General features: G+C 58.5%; 1 protein-coding gene across 4 annotated transcripts in view; it reads right to left on the bottom strand.

Annotated features, from left to right (window-relative positions):
• Window positions 1-687: 687 nt before the first annotated feature.
• Slc37a1 (solute carrier family 37 member 1) overlaps window positions 688-21,367 on the bottom strand; it is a 54,755-nt gene continuing 34,075 nt past the window's right edge. For all 4 annotated transcript variants that reach the window (XM_087211454.1, XM_087211469.1, XM_021256333.2 and 1 more), the window contains 12 exons: window positions 20,194-20,231; window positions 14,749-14,829; window positions 12,237-12,368; window positions 10,742-10,832; window positions 9,938-10,000; window positions 9,504-9,589; window positions 8,935-8,983; window positions 7,939-8,012; window positions 7,681-7,759; window positions 3,951-4,048; window positions 1,958-2,022; window positions 688-1,550 (listed from right to left, as the gene is read on the bottom strand). In XM_087211454.1, coding sequence (XP_087067580.1) covers window positions 1,535-1,550; window positions 1,958-2,022; window positions 3,951-4,048; window positions 7,681-7,759; window positions 7,939-8,012; window positions 8,935-8,983; window positions 9,504-9,589; window positions 9,938-10,000; window positions 10,742-10,832; window positions 12,237-12,368; window positions 14,749-14,829; window positions 20,194-20,231 — 872 coding nt within the window. In that variant the 3' untranslated portion in view covers window positions 688-1,534. The remainder of the gene's footprint in view (window positions 1,551-1,957; window positions 2,023-3,950; window positions 4,049-7,680; window positions 7,760-7,938; window positions 8,013-8,934; window positions 8,984-9,503; window positions 9,590-9,937; window positions 10,001-10,741; window positions 10,833-12,236; window positions 12,369-14,748; window positions 14,830-20,193; window positions 20,232-21,367) is intronic.

The following is a 21,367-nucleotide window of genomic DNA, read 5'->3' as shown; positions in this document are numbered from 1 at the left end:
GTGGGTGGCTGGCCGGGGCCTGCTTGGGACCCCTCTATGCGGCGGTGACAGGGCTCTGTTACTCAGTTCTCTGAGGTTCCCGCCCTGCCCTCCCTTTGTGTATCCATTTCAACACCCAAGCTGCACCCGAGAGGACACAGGTGCTGCGTGTCCTGAGGGATCGGGGACACTGTAAGTGGCAGCTGCCAGGAGGACAAAGGGCCCTGGGAGAGGAGAGACTGTGGAGGAGACTTACAATCTGCTTAGAGTTCACCGTGACTGGACTCTCAGCAGGCAGTTCTGTGGATGTGTAAGCAACGTCAGGATGGCCAGCTGCCCCCGCTGGCCCCGCAGAGCCGGGAGACTGGGTCACGGCCCAGAACGGCTTCCGGCTCCGAAGAACACGGTGCAAACCTGGACCCTGAGTCTGCACCACCTCGGTTCCCCTGCAGCCCCTCCTCCCGTGTGTGTCCTTTCACAGTCAAGGACAAATGTTAGGGCACCCTTCGAGGAGCAGATTTATAAAATCTCCAGACGCCTAGTGTACTGGGGCCTTGCATGCAGAGGAAGAGCCCCTCGGGTGGGAGCCCCTCTGTTTTTCCCGGACACCTGAGTGTCCAGTCCCGGGAAACCAATACCACACAAGTCACGGACATGCGAGCAGAAATGACCGATACTCTGTGTGTTTTGCTTGAATTTTTTTTCTAAAACCCATTTTATTTCAAAGGGCAGATAAGTATTTTGCTAGATCCAACACCCAAAAACAAATAACCAGAGAACCATTTCAGTTTGTCTTAATAAATAACAAAATGCCACTTACATTTCTTAAGCTTCATATAACAGAAAATGCATTTTAAATAAATAACCCCCCATGGCTATGTATCTAGGAACGGCCCAGGGTTGGTACGTGTCTCGGGGCAGCCTCTGGCCCCCATCCGGCCTCCTGACCCGACTCCTAGTGTGCAGCTTGATGGGCCCTGGATGGCAGGGGCCCAGGAGCTCTGGCTGCACCTGGTGCCTCTGTCCTGTTGCCAGTGCATGGCTTCACAGCGGGTCACTGCTGGACGGCTGCAGTTTCCAAGTCAGCACCGAGAACAGACCAGCTGGAGAAACCCCTGGTTTCTGACCAGTGCCCGTGTGGAGCTGGTGTGTCCTTGTGCCCACGTCTCGTGCCCTCCTTCGGATGTGTGGGCTCTCAGGAGAGAGCAGCCTAGCGGGGGCTCCTGCTGGCTGGGCTGTGGCTTCGGCACTCGCTTTGGGGGTACCTGAGGGAGCTCCACACTGTCACACACCATATCAGGGTGACTGGGGACACAGGGCTGCCAGGCTGGGGCTGGGCGGGTCGTGTCCGTCTGGGCTCAGTTTCTCAGTCCCAGCAGCAGCCCTGTGATGCCCACCGCTGTCTCGAGTGCCCATCTGCTTGAGCAGACCTGGAGTTCTCAGCCTGGTTCTGTGTCACTCCAGGAAAGTCATCCCTCCTGAGAAGGGTCCTTGGTTTAGCTGCTGCTCAAAGCAGTTTGTGAAGGGCAGGCCCAGCTCCTCCAACGGAATCGGGTCAGTGTTCCTTCAGCCTGAAAGAAAAGAACAGTGTGAAGCAGGCCCTGCAGTGTCAGCTGCAGGCACAGGCTCACGCACACCCGTGCATGCAGGGTCAGCCCTGTGCCCCCACCCTGCCCCATCCTGACAGGGAGGAAGGAGGCAGGGAAGGGAGGGAGCTGCCAGGGCGAGAGGGGCCGCACAGTGGGCGTCTTGGCTGGAACGTGGCTCACAGAAGCCACACAGAGGGGGTGATTTCCCTGACATCTCTCCACTGTCACAATCTCCCACACAAAGGCATTTATCAGGAAGCACAGAAAAGGATCATGAGCCATGCTAGGGACAGCAGTGAGTGTTCTTGTTAGAGGCCACATCCAGAGGTGGATGGGCCAGGGCGCCCGGGGTGGCCTTGGGCCCCGAGAAAGGGCGCGCATGCACTTACGGAGCCTGGTTCCCCGCTACTGGCCCTGGACAGCTCAGCTCCTTGTGGATGAGGCGGACCAAGAACTGCAAGCAGGACAAAGACAGGGTGTCTGTGACCACCAGGGGCCAAGCAGGCTGCAGGCACGCCTGGGGTCGCCCTGAAGCCTACAGCTGCAGGGGGCTGGCCAGGCTGGCCAGGCCATGAGGTACCCTGCAGCCCCGGGCCACGCCCTCTCACCCGGTAAAACGGGCTTGGGCCCAGCTGTCTTTCACGAGATCCCTGGGATAACCCGGACCTCACACAAGGGAAAGCAAGGTGCTTATGACAAGCTGCAGCCTGGTTACTTCAGGGTCTGTGGTATTTAAAACAAAACCAGTCCAATCACAAACATCCAGATGGAAAAAAAGAAAATACAGACAAGGCAGCCACAGTCAGGGTGATGGGGGAGCCTGGGCAGGAGGCTCTGCAGCCCGGTGAGGTCTCAGGAGGCTGGTGCTGCGGGGTACCCCTGAGCAACCATGCTGCCTCTGTGTTGGTGTCACGTCAACCCCAAGAGGGCTGTGCTGGGCTGTGCAGTGCAGGGCAGTGCATCCCAGGGCTGCGGGTGCCGCCATGGAGTCCTGGAGGCCATTACCCCTCAGCCACACACCGCTCTGCTGGGGCCCAGGGGTAGGACTGTTAGCTCCTCACGCCTGGGGTGCAGGCCCTCAAGCTACCATGGACAGGGACGTCTCTGTGGGTTACACTCTGGCTCGGCCCAGAGTCAGGCTCGCACGATCAGGGAGATGCTGAGCCCGGAGCTGTGGCCGGTCAGACCTCCGCTGGACGAACCTCCAGCTCTAGCCCCAGTCAGCTGAGGTGGACAGGAGGGAAGAGGAGGAATACAAGGGCCACAGTGGGCATGGGTGCCCCGCAAACAGGGTGACCAAGGTCACTCGCCCACAGCATGAAGGTGCTGTGCCTGCGACCACTGTGCAGGGAGGGAACCACCCCTTGGGCACCTGGTGACAGGAGTGGCACGGAGCAGACTGGCGACCGCCGGCCCTGCCAGTCCTGCAGGCCCAGAGCTGCCTGCTCCCCCCGGCGATAACAGGGACTCAGTCCCCGTGAGCTCCCAGCCCCTAGTGTGAGGCTGGCTGAGGCCCCTGCCTTGGCCTGGAAGGAGAGAAAACTGACACCAGGAAGAATGCTGGTCCCCAAGAGGAAGGGCCCGGCAGTTTGTAGGCTTGGAAACATGTGCGTCCTCCTGGTGGCAGGTATGTCCTCCACCACAGGGGGTGCCTGAGTCCTCAGACCCCTCCGTCTGCACAGCCTCCACTCGCTCTGGGCACCTGGACCTTCCTGCTCTTACGCTGTCCTTTCCGGGTTCACACACGGACTCTCAGGAGCAGCGGGCAGGGCAGGGCAGGGCAGGAGGAGCTCTTCAGGTTGCTTGGGGTGCGGCCCCTCCCTCCCTCTCTTGATCCCCAGCCATGAGGCGAGCAGTTCTGCTCCACCACACCCCCACCAGGCTGTGCTGCCCTGCCACAGGCCCAAAGCAACAGGGCTGGTCAATCACAGCGGAAACTGCCCAAACCGTGTGCCCCAATCAGCCTCCCTCTTTAGAAGTGAATGATCCCGGGCATCTGCCAAGGGGACGGGAAGCAGACACAGCACCGTGTGGGGCCCACACTGCTCCTCCCAACAGACCTCTCCCTGAGCATCCTTGCCATGCGCACTGTGACGTGCAGAAGCTGCAGCACCGGTGAGGCTCGGGGACCTGCCAGGTCCCACGCTCGCTTGGAGGGAGTGGAAGCCACGGAGCTCCCTGCTGCGGCCTTCCCGAAGCCTGCTGAGTCTACAGGGCGGCAGCCACAGCCGCTTCCTTTCTTACACATATGTATTTCTTCACCAGAATGAGAAAGAGCCTGAGACCACGCATGTGTAGTGCAGCTGGGGCGGCCAAACCCCCACGACTGCAGAAACCCCCAGGGATGCTCCAAGGAGCCGCCTGGGCCGCTTGGGGACTCACCAGTAAGGCACAGGCATCTGCGAACATCAACATGTAAAACACGTTGCTCCATCCTGATGGCGAGAGGAGCCCAGCCAGAAGGGGGCCCAGTGCTGCTCCTGAAAGAGGGCAAGGAAGGCGCAGGCTGCTTCAGCAGGACTCGCCAAAGAGTGTTCAAACACTCAAGGTGGACAAACAACAGAACAAAGCTCACACCTTGCTCACATGGACAGAGTGAGGGCAAACCGCCTCTCACCCCTGCAGACGGTCAGGGCTGAAAGAAAGGCTAACCGTCCTCAGTGCTGGCGGGGTAACAGCACAGACTCCCCCTGGAACCCCTTCTAAACCTAGCTGCTACTTCTGAAATGCTCGTTTTGATCCAACACCCCCATGTTATCATCATTGTTACTGAATGATCTTGGGAGCTATTCTTACAATGTAAAACTCTTGCTTGGTAAATGTGAACCAGCTCTGAGTGCTAGCACTCTATCCTCATCAGCTTTCCAGTTCTGATCGAGCACTGTGCCTGCATCAGGGAATCCATCCTTAGGGAGGACAACTTGAGTAGAAGGCCAGCCTTGCAACCTACTGTAAGCAGCTCACAGAATGCACACACGTGTGTACATGTGTGTGTAGTGTGTGTCTTGCTGCTGGGCAGCTCTGAACCACCTGGGGTGCAGGCGTGACTCCCATCAAGGAGGTTCAGGCCAGGGGGAGTGTGTTTACAGAGCACAATTCCACTGGAACAGAGGGGTCACTAGAGACTCCTCCAAGAAACAGCAGGACAACCTCGAAGGACTGGGCTAAGATGACAGGGGACTCCTCAATGGCAACACTGGGATTCCAGGAGAGAAGGGGCCCCCACATCTGAGTGAGAGGGACCCCAGGCCCGCGGATGTGAAAACTGAGCAGAGCATGTACCTCCTGCACCACCGAGGGGAGGCCGGGGTCCAAAGCAGGCTGCGGCATGGCTGCGGAGAGGGGCTCACAGGAGAAGAGCCAGCAGCACCGCACGAGGTGGTGGGGGACAGAATGAATGGCAAAGATGGCGACGGGGGAGAGCAAGGGAGTGGCTGGGCAGACAGGGAACAGCACGGTTCCTTCACTCAGGAAGGAACTGAAATGTCTAGCTGAAGCTGCTTTCCTCTCTGGAACGTGGGCGACACTGCCACAGCCAGCGTCACCAGAGGCCAAGGCAGGGAATGTGTGACGCCAAGTCCTCTCTCCTTCCAAGAGGCCAGGATCTGGGGGAGCCCAGCTGGGCCTAGCTGGGTGGGGATGCGTTTGCCCTGGATTTGATCCCCAGCACCAGAAACAAAAGAGAAAGGAAAGACTCAAACACGTGGTGCAGCACAGGGAGCCTCGAGTGAGTGGCCAGGGGCATCCTAACGCGGGTAGGGTTGCCTGGCTTCTAGGGGAGATTATGTCGGACTTGGATAAGACAAAGATCCAGTTTGAATAATGCAGGGCAGAGCGTCACTGCTCCACACGCAGCATAGTGATGTCAGGCCTGCCCTGTCCCACGGGCACCAACACTGAGGAGCTCAAACCCTCCAGATGCACGGGCCGTGTCCTCTGTGGGCAGCACTGGCGACGTGAGAGGGTGTCCTGATCTTAGTCAGCCGAGTGTTGCCACCTGGAACCTGTATGGGTCACGGGGCATGGACGACTCCATGGCCCAGTGGGCCAGATCTCGAGGTATAAGTTGTACAGAAACGCTGGGCCTCTGCCCTGGAGACTTCTCTACTTTTGTCTTGCTGAGCAGCTCTCATGGGAAGAAATAATGACTGAGGCCCAGCTCCTGCTGTTTCCATGGTGACTGCTTGCTGAGTACCTGAGCTTCTGGGCCAGGCTCCGACCTGATCCGGCCGCCACAGAGGGTCAGTACTGGCACACACTGACCACCTCAGGAAGCCTGCAGCGCCGGGACAGGGCCCTCTGCTCAGACCTGGCCTCCAAGTGCCACCTCCACTGTGCCCCTCATTTAAAAAACTCTATTAAATAAAAGTGTGTTTTCCACTTAATTTGCAATTTCCCTCTCTTTTTTCCTTTGAACCTCAAATCCCTGCTTTACCGTGCCACTCGGGGCTCCCAGCAGACCTTCCAACTAGCAGAAAGAAAGGTGTCCCCGTGGGCGTGGGGCTGAATCACACAGCCCGGGACGGGACGGAGGAGATCCGCAGTGACCGGTGGGCTTCCGATCTGCTCTCTGAGGGCTGCAGGGGCCGCCATACTCTCCAGGCCTGCCAGCAGGCACAGCACGCAGCCTCCCTGCCCTCTTCCTGGACCTGTCCCCAGAGCCCAGGGGTCCCTGAGAGAACATCGGAGGTGACCACCACACCGTCTAGTACACCAATGTCGCTTCTGGATCCGACATGCGGAAGACCCGCACTGAGGCTGGGCTGCTCTGCCGCTGGCCAGGACCGGGTCAGGGCCCGACCTTCTGAACATGGGTGACCTTGTCCCAGCCTTCTCAGGATGAGCTGGCTCTGTCACCCGAGGCCAAGGGAATGGCAGTGAGAGCCTGGAATGGGGATTCCGTGCCCTGTGGACATGATGATGACCAGCTCCACCCATGCCTCTGAGCCCTGGGGACCTGCTAGGTCCACCTGCCACCCTATAGCTGCCTCTGATGGCCCAGAGGGCGACTCCTGAACTCCCAGGAATGCCACCAAGTGTGGCCACCGAGTGAGTGATCACAGAGGGGAAGAGGACTGCTCTGTGCTGGAGGCCATGGCACTGAGAGAGCAGCGGATGGGGTGGAAGCTGCCAGAAGCTACCACAGCTCCCCATGGGTGGTGAGGAGGAGGCTCGGGAGGACAGTGCGTGGGCGAGGATTCGGGGAACAAGGAAGAAGAGACTCGTGCAGGGACGCGCCCGCTGGAGGTGGCTTCTTTGTTGGTTTGTTTTTGGGGTTGGAACCTTGGCATATGCTAGGCGAGCATTCTACCACTAGCTTCCCCAGCCCTTTTTATGTTTTTAAGACAAGTTTTGCTAAATTTGCCCAGGTTGGATTTGAACTCATGATCCTCCTGCCTCAGCCTCCTGAGCAGCTATGATAGAGGTGCGTGCCACTTTGCCTGGCTGCTAGGTGTTTCTGAGGAGGAGTGACGCTGAGATCTGTGTCAGTTGGCACGGCTGGGTGTCTCCCAGGGGTGGTGGGCAGAGAGGCCACAGGGCGACCAAGGGCAAAGCCTCCTACACAGGCAGCAGGAACGCTGGCAGGCCAGGCTCTGGTTGAACTGGGCTTCCTGAGCTGCCCCGACCCAGCCTGCCACCTGGCCTCCCGCCCTGCCCTGGAGGCTCCTGGGTGGGAGCGAGCCCAGAGCCTCCTGGTTGGCACCAGAGCATCCCCAGCAGCCTGAGCCCCACTTCCAGCTGGCAGGACATCCTGGCGTCTCGGCCACTCCTGGCAGGACATGGCTGGTGTGGGCAGGGGTCCAAGGGGATTGCTCCTGGGATGGCCGGGACCCCTGCTTGTATGCTGGGATGCTGGTCTGCAGGAGCACTGTCCCTAAAGGCCCACGGGCTGAAGCGTGGGCCCAGCTTGGTGCTCCTTTGAGGCGGCCTGGTGGGAGGGCACTGAGGGTGCCCCCTTGGGTGGGCAGTGAGGTCCAACCTCCGCCCCTTCCCTTCCTCCTCCTGCTTCCCCTCACCCGTTTTCCGAGCTGGCAGTGGGGACCCGGCCTTGTTAGGGCGCACAAGCACCTTCCCCTCTCGCACACAGAGCTCGGGTACCGCCTGCACGTACCCACAGACCCGGTGCCGTCGATGATGGCTGTCACTGTGGAGAGGGCGTGGGAGTTTCCTTTCAGGCTTTTATGCGTGCCCTGGAAGGGAGGAGAAAGTGGAAGCGGAAGATCTCTGCAGCATTAGAAACCAGAAAGGAGCCCATGCCCTCCATGTCACTGCATGTTCAGCTCACTCTGTAAAACAACCCCACAGGGGAACGGTTTCCAGCAGGACACTTAAACTTTGCTCCACCCCAGCTTCCCTCCTGGCCACTCACCAGGTCGGCAGAGACGGCCGTGGTGATGAGCGCATAGGGCCCGCTGACCAGCGCCCCGCTGAGCAGCAGCATGGCTGTGGGGAGAGCACACAGTGTCGGGGGAGCCCGCAGTGGCCCCGGGATGCAGGTGGGCGGGGGAGGCCGTCTGGCATGGGGTGGCTGCCAGGGAGACGTAGGTAATTCCCCTGCCCTGAGTGACATGCTTTCTAAGCTAAGCCTCATTTCCCCCAAGCTCAGGCTCCACCCGGCGGCCTGGGACTGGGCTCCTCAGCCCGCAGCGGGCAGCAGCGGCCGGGAGGCGGAGGGAGAGAGGCACACCCACTGCCACCCCTGCGCAGAGCTGTGTGCTGCCCTGGGCAGAACCGCACACTCCCCCTACGCGGCCCGTTCCTGAGCCACGCAGGCTCTCCCAGAACTGGACTCTGGGCTGGCAGGGACTGCATGCCCTTCCCATGGGCCACTGCTTTCGGGGTCTTCAGTGGGCCATCACCCCCACGTGCCTCCACCCTGCTCACCTGCAGGACAGGGAGCACGGGACTCCTAAGGGCCCGAAGCATACCCCTCTGTGCTGGGGGAGGAAGTGACACAGCCCTCCACGGCCATACATGGGGTCCGGCTGGGAGGAGGTGGCCGGGCCTCCTGCTTGTCCCCAGGCTGAGCACTGACGCTCACTCCACAGGGTCTGGTCACAGCCAGGTGCAGGCCCCTGGCTGCTGAGGCCCCGCAGAGAGCTGCCTTCCGGACACCCCAGCTTCCGAGGGGCTCCTGCCCTTGGGCACCCAGAGCCCTCCCGGCCTGACCGGGGCCCACATGGCCCTGTGCTCACTCCCAACTGCAGAGGGACGGGCCCGGCCCAGGAGTGAGGCCCCGGCCTCTCCCACAGAGGGACGCGGGCTGCTCGGCCACACCATGTACTTGTCACTCAACAAATCTGTCATGAAGCTGTGTGGAGAAACACGTGTGCGGAAGGAAGGCAGCAAGGCCTCAGGCACTCACCCACCGTGGCTTCCAGGCCCATCCTGCTGACCGCAGAGAACACGTACAGCTGTGGACAGAGAAGGACGGGAAATGCGGACTGGGCCATTGGCTGCCTGGGGAGCCTTCGGGGTGCAGGGACTGTGGTCTCTGTGCTGACTGACCCCGGCCCTGGCAGTGAGCCACACCCGGCCCCCAGAGGACACAGGACTGGACCTTGTTCTGGGGACAGCCACGGCCCCATGGAGGAGAGGAAGGGTGGGAACAAGAGGCCACCAGTATTGTAAGAAGGGCAGTGACAGTCCCCAAGGCCACTCTGCAGGGTGCCATTGTCAATCCCGCTGCTCAGATGGGGAAACTGAGGCACGCAGAGGGGATGTCACCTACCCAATGTCATGAGCTAATAAATGCCTAAAAGTAGGGTGAGCCTCATAGGGGTGGGAAGTGGGGATGTGTGGGGTCCCAAAGGCCGGCAGGGCTTGCTCTGGGAATGGGAGCCCCAGAGGAGCAGGGCTGAGGGAGGTGCTCTCATGGGGAGCCTGGTGGAGGGAAGACAGCTCAGGGACAGCGCTGGCCGCAAAGAGGCTGACCGTGGGTGCAGCGAGCAGCAGCATCAGGCCGCAGGTGGAGGCCCGCTTCTCCAGCCGGTCTGAGATGACGCCTGCCAGGATCCCGCCTGCAACACAGGACGACGGGGTCAGGCGGGCACCAGCTCACCCGAGCCGCGGAAGGCGGGATGAGGAAAGTCGTGGCGGTGGTCACCTCCGGGCTCATCTGGCCGTGGCCCCATGTGGGCATCTCCAGGAGGACCTCAGGGTGGTCTCGGGGTCAGGCCTGAAGCCCTTGGCCTGCAAGGGTCCAAGAGCCACCACTCTGTCACCCACCCGGGGGCTGCTAGTTCAAGGTCAGAGGCAGGCCTGGAAGAGGGGCCCCATGCCCAGGGATGGCCGAGGCCACTCTGGGCCCCTAGGCGCGGGCTGCACCCTCAGTGTCTGACAGAGCAGGGCGGGAGGCGGGAGCTCACCGAAGAGCCCGCCCACGTCGAACAGCGTGGAGAGCTCACCGGCTCTCTGGGCGTCCAGGTGATCTGTAAAAGGACAGAGTGGGCCGGGGTGAGAGCGCCCGGCAGGGCGGAGGAGGAGGCCTGGGAAGTGACAGGCGAGGGCTGGCAGCGGCTCACCCTTCTCCGCCCTCCAGCCCTCCCCAGCTCTCCGATGCTGGGCTGGCCGTGTGCCTGCGCCTGCCCGAGCTGAGCCGAGCCTCCTGGAGACCTGTGTCCCCTCGCTCTGCTCTCCTGACTCCTTCGCCGAGAGCTGCAGCAACCTTCCCCACCCCCCGCCGTGGGTCCAACTGCTCCAGCCATGACCCCTGTCCTGGGTGCTGCCGCCCCTCCCACTGTCCCGTGGTCCCCGTGCAGAGACCGCTGTCTACTCCACAGGTCTGTTCTGTCCTGATCCGGCTCCAGCCTCTGCTGGACTCACGGTCAGCCCTCCCTCTGATCGGAACGTGTCCCCCAGAGGCGCCTTCCAGGTCAGGGTTTAGGGGTTCACAGCCTCCATCCCCAGGGGCTGCAGTGGCCCCACTGAAATGCAGGCTGCCGGAGTAGCCGCGCCCGTGGGGCAGGAAGCACAGCCTAGAGGAGGCGCCAGCGCTGCACCCCTGCAGGCTACCCTTAGGGCCCCAGCTGCTCTCCTGTCTATGTCTGGCCCTGCTGTCCACCTCTTAGTCCTCACGTCCCAGGCATGGCCCATGCCCCACCCTCTGGGGCCCAGCGGATGTGAGGGGCTATGTCACACGGGACCACACAGCATGCCGGCGACTCGCTCACCTACGCTGGTGATGTAGAGCGGAAGCCAGAAGAGGAAGGTGTAGCTGACAAGCTTGGCGAAGAGCAGGCACAGAGAGAACTCGATCACACCCTGCAGAGAGAGCGAGCTGGTGGCTCCAGGGAGACTCGGTGGGGGGCTGCAGCCTGGAGCCTGAGCCTGGTCCTGGAGCGGCTCCGCCCACAGGCACCTTCAGATGGGAACCTGACGTCCCGGCCCAGCAGTGGAGAGGTGAGTTCCCTTCCCACACTGCACGCTGCCCCCGTCCACACCCTCCTTAGACCCAAGCATTCGGGGCAACTACGTGGTCAGGCAGGGCAGGACAGCCGCCAACTGTTACTAAGAGCACAGGTTTAAAATAACTCTTATTTCACACCAGCTTCTTGATGCATGCATGCCTGTTAATCCTAGCACTTGGGAGGCTGAGGCAGGAGGCCAGCCTGAGCCACATAGTGAGACCCTCTCTCAAAAAACCAAAACAAACAAGAACCCAAAATAAATCACAGCCAGCGTCTTTCACAGGCTGGGGGGGCAGAGGCCTCTGCAGGCCCCGGTGGCCAGGCTGGGACGTGATGCTCATTGCAGGGCACAGCTGGGCTCCGGCCGTGGCTCTGGCTCTGGCTGTAGACCCAGTTTCCCGTGCTCCTTGGCGCACGCTCCCCTGGAGCAGTGTTCTTGTCCTTTGTTTCCACGAGTTACTCTGAGGTCCTGGGCTGCACTGTTCTCATCCCCCCACCTGTTCGGTGCCCGCATCCCCTTTCTCTCTGAGGGTGACTGCTACACAGGAGGCCGTACTCGCCCTCTGGGGCCCAGCTCCTGCACCCTAGGCCCAGCCTGGCACTGACCACCAGGCTCCACAGCGGACACCAGCGGCCCCTGCTTCTCCTGTTCTCGGTTCTCTGCTGTTCTTCGCTGCCCTCCACCTACAGGGGACCTGGCTTTTAGGCACACATCCTGCAGGCGGCTCCTCACAGTGCTGGGTGGGCCCAGGAATCCAACAGAGGACAATCGAAGGCCACAGAGGTCTCAACACTGCCCCTCCCTGCATCCGCTCGCCCTTGACCCTCCTTCCGCACTGATGGCAAGATGCTCCCGAGGGCTGGCGACAGAATTTTCTAAGGCCAAGTCCAGAGGCCCAGGACCCTGCGGCTCCTCTCTGGTCCTGCTACTGACCACACTTCAGGGGCAGAGCGAGACTGGGAGGGGCTGGGGACCCTGAGAGGAGAGGGGTGCTGGCCCTGGGAGCAGCCAGACTTTCAGATTTTCTAGGACAGCCCTATCTGTCTATGAACTCTTGAATTTCTAAATGGAGAAAACTTCAAGAAAACTAGAAGTGCATGAAGTGGAGGAAGTGTCTCTCAGCCACATTCATCTCTGGAGCTCACAGCCACATTGCCCGGCTCCGGCCTGTGTCTGACCTGTGAGCTCTGCGCCCGCAGGACCGGGGCACAGCCCGGTTGCCCAGAGACCACGCTTCTCCCTGGGCTAGCTACTCACCGGGATCCTCAGGGCCCCTGTGAAGCTGATGGCGGCCGTGCCATGGCCACTGTCTCCCGGGAGGACGACGACGTGGCTCGGGTGGATGGGGGTCTTCCCGTGGGAGAGCAGCAAGCACTGCATCTCCGGGTCCTGGAACGAGTCCCGTTGAAAAGAGGAAAAAGCAGGCGTCACCAGCGAGTAGATGTGGCGCCAGTGCGGCCAGAACCCAATGCTGTCGCCTGGTGATTCTGCTTTCCATGCAGTCCCAGAATCCACTCGCTTTCACAAAACCCTAATCCAGAAATTCCAGCCAACCGTTTGTGAACAACAGTACGAAAAGTGAAAAAATTACTTCCGCCCTAAAATCGATGTCGCATCACACTGGACAGATACTGGTCAGGTAAGGTACCACCATGTAAATGAGTGCTATGTTTCTATCCAGATCTCCCCCACAGCCTCATGTACACATCGACTTCGGGAGGTGACTGCGTTATGGGGCTCACTGCTGTCAGGAGCTGGGGTCTGTGAAGAGGCAGCCACTGCGGGGGTGAGCGGAAGGGCACATCTCCCTCCCCGCTCCAGCCTTGTCTCTCTGCTTCCGGTCTGCCAGGCCACCTTACCCTGGAGCCAGCTGACTGTGGACTGAAAACGTGAGTTAAAGCCCTCCTCCTCTAAGTTTTGGGTGTCAGGTATTGTAGATTGCCTCAGCAGATTTTTTTTATTTTTTTGGTACTGGGAATTGAACGCAGGACCTTGCTCTTTCGAGTCAGGCTGCAGAACCACTGAGCTAAATCCCCAAAATTTATTGAGAACTGATGTGTTTTTGTTTTTTTGGTACCAGGGATCAAACTTGGGTCCTTGCACTTGCGCAGGAGGTGGCGAAACCACTGAGCTAAATCCCTGGTCCCTGGGTGTCAGGTATTGTATCTGAGCGTCGAGAAAAGTGACTAAGACAATGACCTATTTGGCAATTGTTAAGAAGTGTTTGCAAGTTTTTAGTAACATAGGAAAATGCTTTGAGTATTAAATAACACATCAGTCAAAGCTGGATTTTCATTTTGACCTCAAAGAATGCTTAAATATTTATGTATTTATATTACATTTATGTAACCACACATCTATAGGATCTTTTCCTAGAAAGAGGCTTCTAAATCAGTAGCTGTCACGCAGTGGGGGCGTTCCCAATGCCCAGACTGGACCTCAAACTGAGCTGGAGCTGCAGGACACCGTGGAGTAGCCAACCAACACATGACAAGTGCACAGTGTGACGGGGGGCTTTGGGGCCACCCACAGCCCCTCCTGAGCCAAATCCAGGTACGCAGCTTGCAGGAGATGGGGGAAGCCATGGTGGGTTCCCAAAACAAATTCAGGGCACCCCGGCTCCCTCCAGAGCCAACAAGAAGCAACAGGGCAGACAAGACATGGCGGTCCGCACTCGGGCGCCCTCCAGAGATCGGGGCTTCTTGGGCCCAAAGCCTCTGCTCCAGGAAGCTGCAGCCCAGGACCTGCCCGGCCCTGCCCTGAGCCGAGCGGCCCCATGGCTAAGTATGGAAGTGGCTCTCTGGTGGCGAGGAGGGAAACAGGCTTTGGCAGGAGCGGCAACATGGGGAGCTCTTCTCAGTCAGTAGCACACTGGAAGCCGGGCCCTCATTGTCACCAGTGAGGAGTGGCCGTGTGGACACTGATCAGGATGCGCTCTGTAAGGCTGGCTTGGAAGTGGTTAGAGACCCTGCTGCGCTTGCTGAGTGATTCACTGCTTACAATTTCACTCAGACCCAGGGGCCGGAGTCATCGCCTGCCCTCCTCTGCTATTTCAGTCCAGGCAGTAGAGGGAAAAAAGCAAGACGCTTGTTTGGTGCATTCAACCTTTCAGAGACTGGATGGGTGAGAAAGCCGCTCACAATCCAGACCATAACCCAAATCTAAGCTCCCCCGAGGCTTGGTGCAGTGAGCTGGGAGGCAGTGACAATGCCAGGAGCTTGCAGAAGCATCGAGAGGGATGCGGGGGCAGCCAGGGGTGGCAGGAGACACCACACCGCTGCCTCAGTTTCCTCATCTGTAGAACGGGGTCCTTTAGCTCGCCTCTTGCTCTCACCGTGTCCCGCCCCTGTGGTGCGGCTCCTCCCTGTGCCCCTCGCACGCCGAGATGCCCCCAGCTGGCGCCCTCTTCCCAGCACCCGAGTCCTGCCTGCCCCTCTCAGGCCCGCTCAATGCCTCCTGCTGAGGGCAGCCTCCCTGGGCCCTGTGGGGGGCATCTCTGCTCACTCTAGCTCTGCACGGCGGCCCATGCCCATCCATGGCATCACGCAGGGGACCTGAACAGGGGGTGTGAGCTGCCCTCAGCTGGATCAGAGGCATGAAGTTCACTTAGCTCAGTGTCCAGAGAAAGCCAGCCGGGGCAAATGCACATCCCACTGAAGGAGGACATGGAAACTCATGTGTTAAAGGCCCCAGGGCTGACAGTTTCCGGGCAGAAGACCGGCCAGCCGCTGTGGCCTGACAGACTCAGCAGAAGTCCTGTGGAACTCACCAGGGGCCTGCTCTTCTCGTTGTGTGAGGTCGGCTTCTGGAGTCTAAATCTGTTGGTACCGTTCTCGTAGGCTTTTGGATGCTGGGAGAAGAAAATTTAGTTAATGTCATTACTGAATCGACAGCCAGGAATCCAGCCTCACTCTCCTTAGCAGGGATAGATGCTATCATTGGAAGAAAGCTACTGGGAGAAAACAGCCCAATGATTAAGATAAATCAGCAGGCTGATCAGCTGGATGGATCTCCAGGCTTCAGCCTCCCGTAACAGAATATGAAAATAACTCCCTTCAGACCAAGACGGGGGGAAAGAAACAGAAATGCCAATGAGGGCGACCTAGGCTTCTGTAACAGCTTGGGATTTTTTGATGGTTTAGAGTAGAAAGGGCCTGGGAAACAGTGCAGGGCAGTGGCTTCCTTCCCTTCACACGTAGGAGCAGGCTGACCCACACAGCTGGCTCAGCACATGTGGCTCAGTGCAGAGCTTCAGTGGGGTGAGCACCAGCCTTGGGGGGCTCCATCCTACACCAGATGAACTTCCTTGAAAATAAGGAATTACTCTATACTCAGAAGGAAGTTACTTGTTCACACTAGTGTGAATCCTACTAAAACAATTTCTATGGCAATTCAGGCTTCCAGCACTGGGCCATGCCACACATGTCACATCTGGAAGGCCAGACATGGATGAGTGGGCAGCAAGTTTGCTGGGCTCTGTTCAGATTCATGGGTGGCCCCACACGCTGGCATCGAGGCATCTCCCCTCGGAAGCTGTCTGGAGGTTAAAGAAAATCTATTATCGCACTATCTGAAAAATATCAATCTGTATCTTTTAAAAAAGTTTTGTGTTTTGTGCTTACAAGAGCCTGGTGTCTATGAATGAGCCACCAGGCTGAGGACAAGGGGCTGGCGGGGGTGCCCCGATCCCAGGTGCCAGCATTTCTGGGTCTTCTCCTGTCAGTGGGGCCCAGCCTTCAGCCAGGGGCACACAGTGCCAGGCACTGGTCTCACTGCTTGGGCAGGAGGAGCCTGTGGCCAGGATCCACGCACCACCCTGGCTGCTGGCCTCTGCACTTCCGGGAGACAGGAGAGAAATACTTTCTACCTTGTTTTAGCCACAGCCGTGGGGTTTTTATACTGTTTCCCACTGAGCCTAATTCCAACTAATAGGGAGATAAAAAGCATCACATTCTATACTCTGGTTTCTCTTCAGATCGTATAAATCTTTCGCCTTTTACTAAAAAGCATCACATTCTGAACTGGTGTGGTGGTGGTCATTCCTGCTATTCCAGAAGCTGAGGCAGTAGGGTTCCAAGTGTGTGGGTAGCCTGGGCAACTTAGCAAGATCCTCAGGAAGGAAGGAAGGAAGGGAGGGAGGGAGGGAGGGAGAGAGAGAGAGAGAGAGAAAGAAAGAAAGAGAGAAAGAAAGAAAGAAAAAGATAAGCTAAAATAGAGGGCTAGGGATGTAGTTCAGTGGTAAAGCACTTGCTTATTATGGGCAAAGCCCTCTGTTTGATCCCCAGTACTGCAACAAACATACGAAATCATTAAATTTCCCCAAATCCTAACATGGGATTGTGGGCCAAACACAGGTCCCAGTCCAGATAGATACCCTAAACCTAAGTAACAAAGAGATCAAATAAAACCAAAAGCACAAACGCCCAAAGCCGTCTGCCAACAGCTCAGGGCAGATGCTAGAGGGCCATGTTTCCGGGGCACTCTCTGGCTCCAGGCAAGTTTTAAACCCCTGGATGCTCTGTTTCCTCCTTCTTAATTGTGGCTCACCTGAAAAAAGAACTAACTGGGAAAATCAACTCTGGATGGAGGCTGCCAGTCCACAGCAGAGCCAGGCAGAGGTGCAGGTCCCACACACCCAAGGATGCGGCCAGCAAAGCCCCTGCTGTGGGAACCACTGCAGAACAAATGCCTGCTTTTCTCCACAGACAATCCAAAAGTGAAGAGCAGCAAACAGACAGAATAAACACGGGCACCTCGTCATCCAGAGGCTTCCAGACAGACTGACCCAAGGCAGGTAGCAGCCTGGCTGTCAGCCACAGAGGGACCTGACACACTGCAAAGAGCATGGCTGAGACGGTCCACCCGCCGCCCCCAGAGCTGCCCTCCGCACCCGCCGCGCTGTGGTCTGCCTTCGGTCCACACCCGTGCCTCACCTGGACCCGTTACACGAGTGGATCTGTGCCCCCTGGGATCTTTTGTGCCCAGTTTCTTCCATCTGCAGTTTCAGGCTCACACAATGCCTGTCAGTGCCCTTTCTCTTAATGTCAAAGGCATTCCTATTCCATCTGCCTGCATGTCAGCTCAAAGTGACCTGCTTTCCAGCTTTGGTCTGTTACAAATCCTGCTAGCAACGTTCCTTTACCAATTCCTGTGTGGGCACGTTTTCTCCTACGTAGACTCTGGGGGGACCCGCTGCACTGCAGCTGACTCTGTGCCTAGTCTGCTAAGCACCTGCCGCCCTTCACCGCCAGCAGGGGCTGAGTGCTGACTCCTGGCCTCCTCGTCAACGTGAATTCCCTGCCTCACCCCGGCCGCCCCACTGGGGATGAAGTGGGTCCACTGTGGCTCTGGTTCCATTTCTCTGGTGGCCGGTGGTGCTGACCACCTGCTTAGTGACCACTTGTATATCTCCCGGGAGGGACGTCTCCTGGGACCCTCTGACCACTTCAAAGCTGGCTGTTTTTATTACTGAGCATTAAGAGCACTTCACGGATTTGAGTGTCTGACTTGATTTACAAGTGTTTCCCCCATTCCGTGGGCTTTTCATTTTCTTCAGTGGTCTCTGGAACACTAAAGTTTTAAATGCTGATGAAGTCTAGCTGATCCCTGTTTCTCCTGCCCTGCTCTGTTTGGGGGTGGTCGGGACACCCCCAGGCTTCCTGCGAGGAATAACGAGGAATGCTGAGAGGTGGAGCCTGTGGGTGGTGATTAGGCTTAGACAGGTCACCAGCGCAGACTCCATGGTGGCTTCCCTAGGATAGAGCCCAAGAGACAGGCACAGGCTCGCTCCGGCTCCCAGACCCTGGCTCCTCCCACGAAGCGCAGACCCTGCGGCCAGGAAGGCCCGGGCTGGCTGTAGCCCTTGACCTGGGACGTCTAGAACCAGGAGCCAAGTAAGCCTCTTTTCTTAAAACTTCCCCACTGCGGTGCTTCGAGGTGATGCGATGCTCACACCAGAAGCACCCCGCGCCCTGGCGCCCCACCTTCAAAAGCTCTGCCGACCCGCAGGGCCTCGCCTGTCTTCCAAAAGCTCACGGTTAGGTCTTTGGTCCCTTCAGCCTCTGCAGTCAGGCGTGTGGGGTGGCAACTCGGGGAACCTTCCCGAGCCATCAGCCTGCGAGACAGGTGTTAAAGGGTATGGAGGGTTTTATGCTGAGACACCAGTCAAGGCCGTGACTTGCTCTGGCTTCTGGTGCTTTTTTGTGGTTTTGAGGATTGAACCTAGGGGTGCTCTGCCGTGAAGCTGCATCGCCAGCTCTTTTTTCATTTTGTTTTGTTTTTGATTTTTGAGACAGGGTCTATGTGGTGTAGGCAGCCCTTGAACTCAGGGCGATCCTCCTGCCTCAGCCTCCCAAGTGCTGGGATTACAGGCGTGGGCCTGCACATGCAGCTCTGGCTTCTGCTGTCAGAAGATTGCGCAGGTGCGGAGTGAGGAGCAGATCTGGGTGGCAGGAGGGAGAGGACGGTCTCAGGAGCTCAGAGGTGAGGGTGAGGTAATGCAAGGGCATCCACGCCACGCATGCCACCACCGGAACTAAGCAGGATGGGACCCAGCTGGGGTGGGCTGGGGCTGAGGGAAGGGGCCAGTGACCCCTGGTTTGCCTGTCCGGGCGGGTGTGGTCAGTCCTTGACCATGATGTGGGACACCAGGGGACGGTGAGCTTATGGTTGAAATTCAGGTCCACTCTGGTTGGGCTCAGTGTGAGCAGACAGCGGGCATCACCGTGGGAAGGGCAAGTGGGCTCGTGGGAGGGGACGGGCTGGGGACACGGATGTCAATGTATTATAGATAGGAAAGTTAATCAGATATCGTGTAGGTATTTCGACAGGGCTGCTGGAGGAGTCAATGTGAAGGACAATTGAGGCACTTTCACAGAAGGCCAGCATCATAAAGAGAGAACTATACCTGCACACTTCCCCTAGGGATGGACAGCAGTGATTGATATTCTACATAGGCATCAACCACCTGGGTTGGGGATCAAGACCTCAACCCACCCCTTCCCGGAAATCCTTGTTTGTTCCTCATACACTTGCTATGTGATTTGCTTTCCCATTTAGTTCAATATTACCTAAGCGGCTATACTTATGTAATTTTATTGGCTGATCACAGTTTTGTCCCACCTCACACCCACCTTGTGATTTCCCGTTGGACCAATATTACCTAAGCGACTGTACTTGTAATCTTACTAGTTGAGTGTAGTTCTGTGCCCCCTTATCCGCCTCATCTCAAGGCTTTGCTCCATAAAGAACCCCTGAGAAGCAGGGTCCCCAGGCAACCACTTTCTGGTCCCCCTTCTGTCTCTCTCAGGCAGAAGCTGTCTTTCTCTCAATAGATTTTCCTACTCTTAACCTCCGTTGTTCCTAGAATTCATTCTTCGATTTTAGAGAACACGAACTCAAGTTACGGATATCGAGCAGGTTTGGCAGTTCCACCAATTCCCCCTGTACCACATGCAGGCAAACCGTGGGCTGGGTGGGTGCTCCTGTGTGCGGGCAGGTGAGGACAGAGAGGCTGGGGGTCTCCGGAGGGGCCCACGAAGCAGTCCACCCAGAAGTGACCAGCGTGTCTCCATAAACCAGGAGGGCGTGGTGACCGGAAGCCCGCGGCCAGCGCTTCACAGGGCGAGGGAGGGAATGGACAAGGGCATCCAACGCAGGCCAGGTGGGTGTGGGGGGCGAGACCATGCTGTGGCTGCCTCCTGGCCCAGTTCAGAGGGTGAGGGAGGATCAAGGAGAGGAGGTGCCACAGGAGGGAGCTGCTGAGCAGGGCGTAGGGGGAGGGACTTTCTTCTTGAATGGCGGTCACAGCACGCACGCACTTCGCCCGTGACCCTGCGCGCCAGGAGGCAGATGCAGGGAGGGACGGGACTGCAGGAGCCAGAGCCCACCATTCGGGGAGGGAGCAGGTGCCAGGGGGCTGGCCAGGGGCACAGAGCCTCCAGGAGGCAGGGCCATGGCCAGCGAGGACCACCCAAGAGGCATGGCCACCAGTGCAGACGGACACCAGCCCACTCACCTGGTACTTTCCTCCCTCACACCCAGCCCGGGTGTAGCCAGGCAGCCCCTCTCCTGGGAGACACGGCTAGCCCCACCTCTGGTTCCTAGGGGGGCCACTTGCCCAGCCGCTGGGGACCAGGTGACAAGCGCCCCCTCCTAGACCACACAGCCCCACAGTCTGGGCAGGAGCAGCCTGCCCTGGAGGCATGAGGCTTACCGTGGTCAGGGTGGAGGTGCACCGGATGTCCTTGGGATCTGAAAGAGCAAACAGGAGCCGGCTGAGCAGGCTGAGCATGCGCTGTGCAGCGGACGGGCGGGCCAGAGACCCCGTTGCCCACCGCAGCAGGATTCCCTAAGGCTTTCGCTGCTTTTCCCTCAGAAACAAAACCCGGTAGGTACGTGGCCTGGTGGCTACGTCAACTTGCCTCCCTGCAGTAACCTTTTCCTGTTTCCATGTCCCCAAACATTGAGCCCTACACCTTAAATATACACAAGAAAAGGAACAGGATGTCATCTGCTACTTTCCCTAAACAAGCACAGGTGTAAGAGAAAGACCTGGAGGTTGCAGGTGAGCTGACAGCGCTGCAGTGCACCACACCCCAGCCAGCCCAGCCGGCCCCTGACTGCCAGCCCCGGTGTGGAAGGAGGCCATGGCCGGTGGGCACCACCAAAGTCCAGACGCCACGGTGTGGCAAGTAAATCGATGCAGAGCTGGAGTACGGAGCAGCGATCAGGACAGCAGTCCTAACAGACTGCAGACTTCATTAGAAACAGAAATGGTGCAGACAAGGTCTCTCTCTCGACCAAGAGCCAAATGTGCTAGGAAAGCAGGGGAGGGGCCCGTGCAGGTCAGGTCGGAAGCTGGGCTCCGGCCCGTGGAGTCAGAGTCTGCTGTCTGCCCCTGTTCACACCCTCGGGGGTGCTGTGAGTCCCACCCCTGAGCCTGCGCTTCGCTTCCGCTTCCGTCTCACCCACACTGGAGGCCGCCCAGGAGCTGCACAGCCCTAGCCCGGCTGGATGGGTATTTTTAAAATTCAGAGGCTGGCTTCAGCAAGAGGGAGAAAGAAGTGAGAAACCAAATCAAATATGCATTCCTTTCTCAGATGAGGAGAAGCTACGGGGTGTGTCAGGAGGGGCAGAGGAAACAGATCTGACCCCTTCCACCTGCCCGGGTTCTCCTCGGGCACCACATGAGGAACTAAATGCCAAGCGTGTGTTATCAGACAGCTCACAGCGTTAGAGCGGGCAGGTTTCTCCTTCACAGCCTGGCTGTGCAAATCCTATGCTGCCAGATCCTACTTTAAAAAGCATTTTCAAGGCCGGGGATTTAGCTCAGTGCTTCCAGCGCCTGCCTTGAAAGCTCAAGGTCCTGAGTTCAATCACCAGTACCA

The sequence above is a fragment of the Heterocephalus glaber genome, unplaced genomic scaffold (genome assembly GCF_053883595.1).
Source record: "Heterocephalus glaber isolate CG9 unplaced genomic scaffold, H.glaber_assembly_v1.0 deba00000122, whole genome shotgun sequence".
Classification (NCBI taxonomy): domain Eukaryota; kingdom Metazoa; phylum Chordata; class Mammalia; order Rodentia; family Bathyergidae; genus Heterocephalus; species Heterocephalus glaber.
The sequence above is the reverse complement of the archived record's forward strand: the minus strand, read 5'-3'. Positions and strand labels throughout refer to the sequence as shown.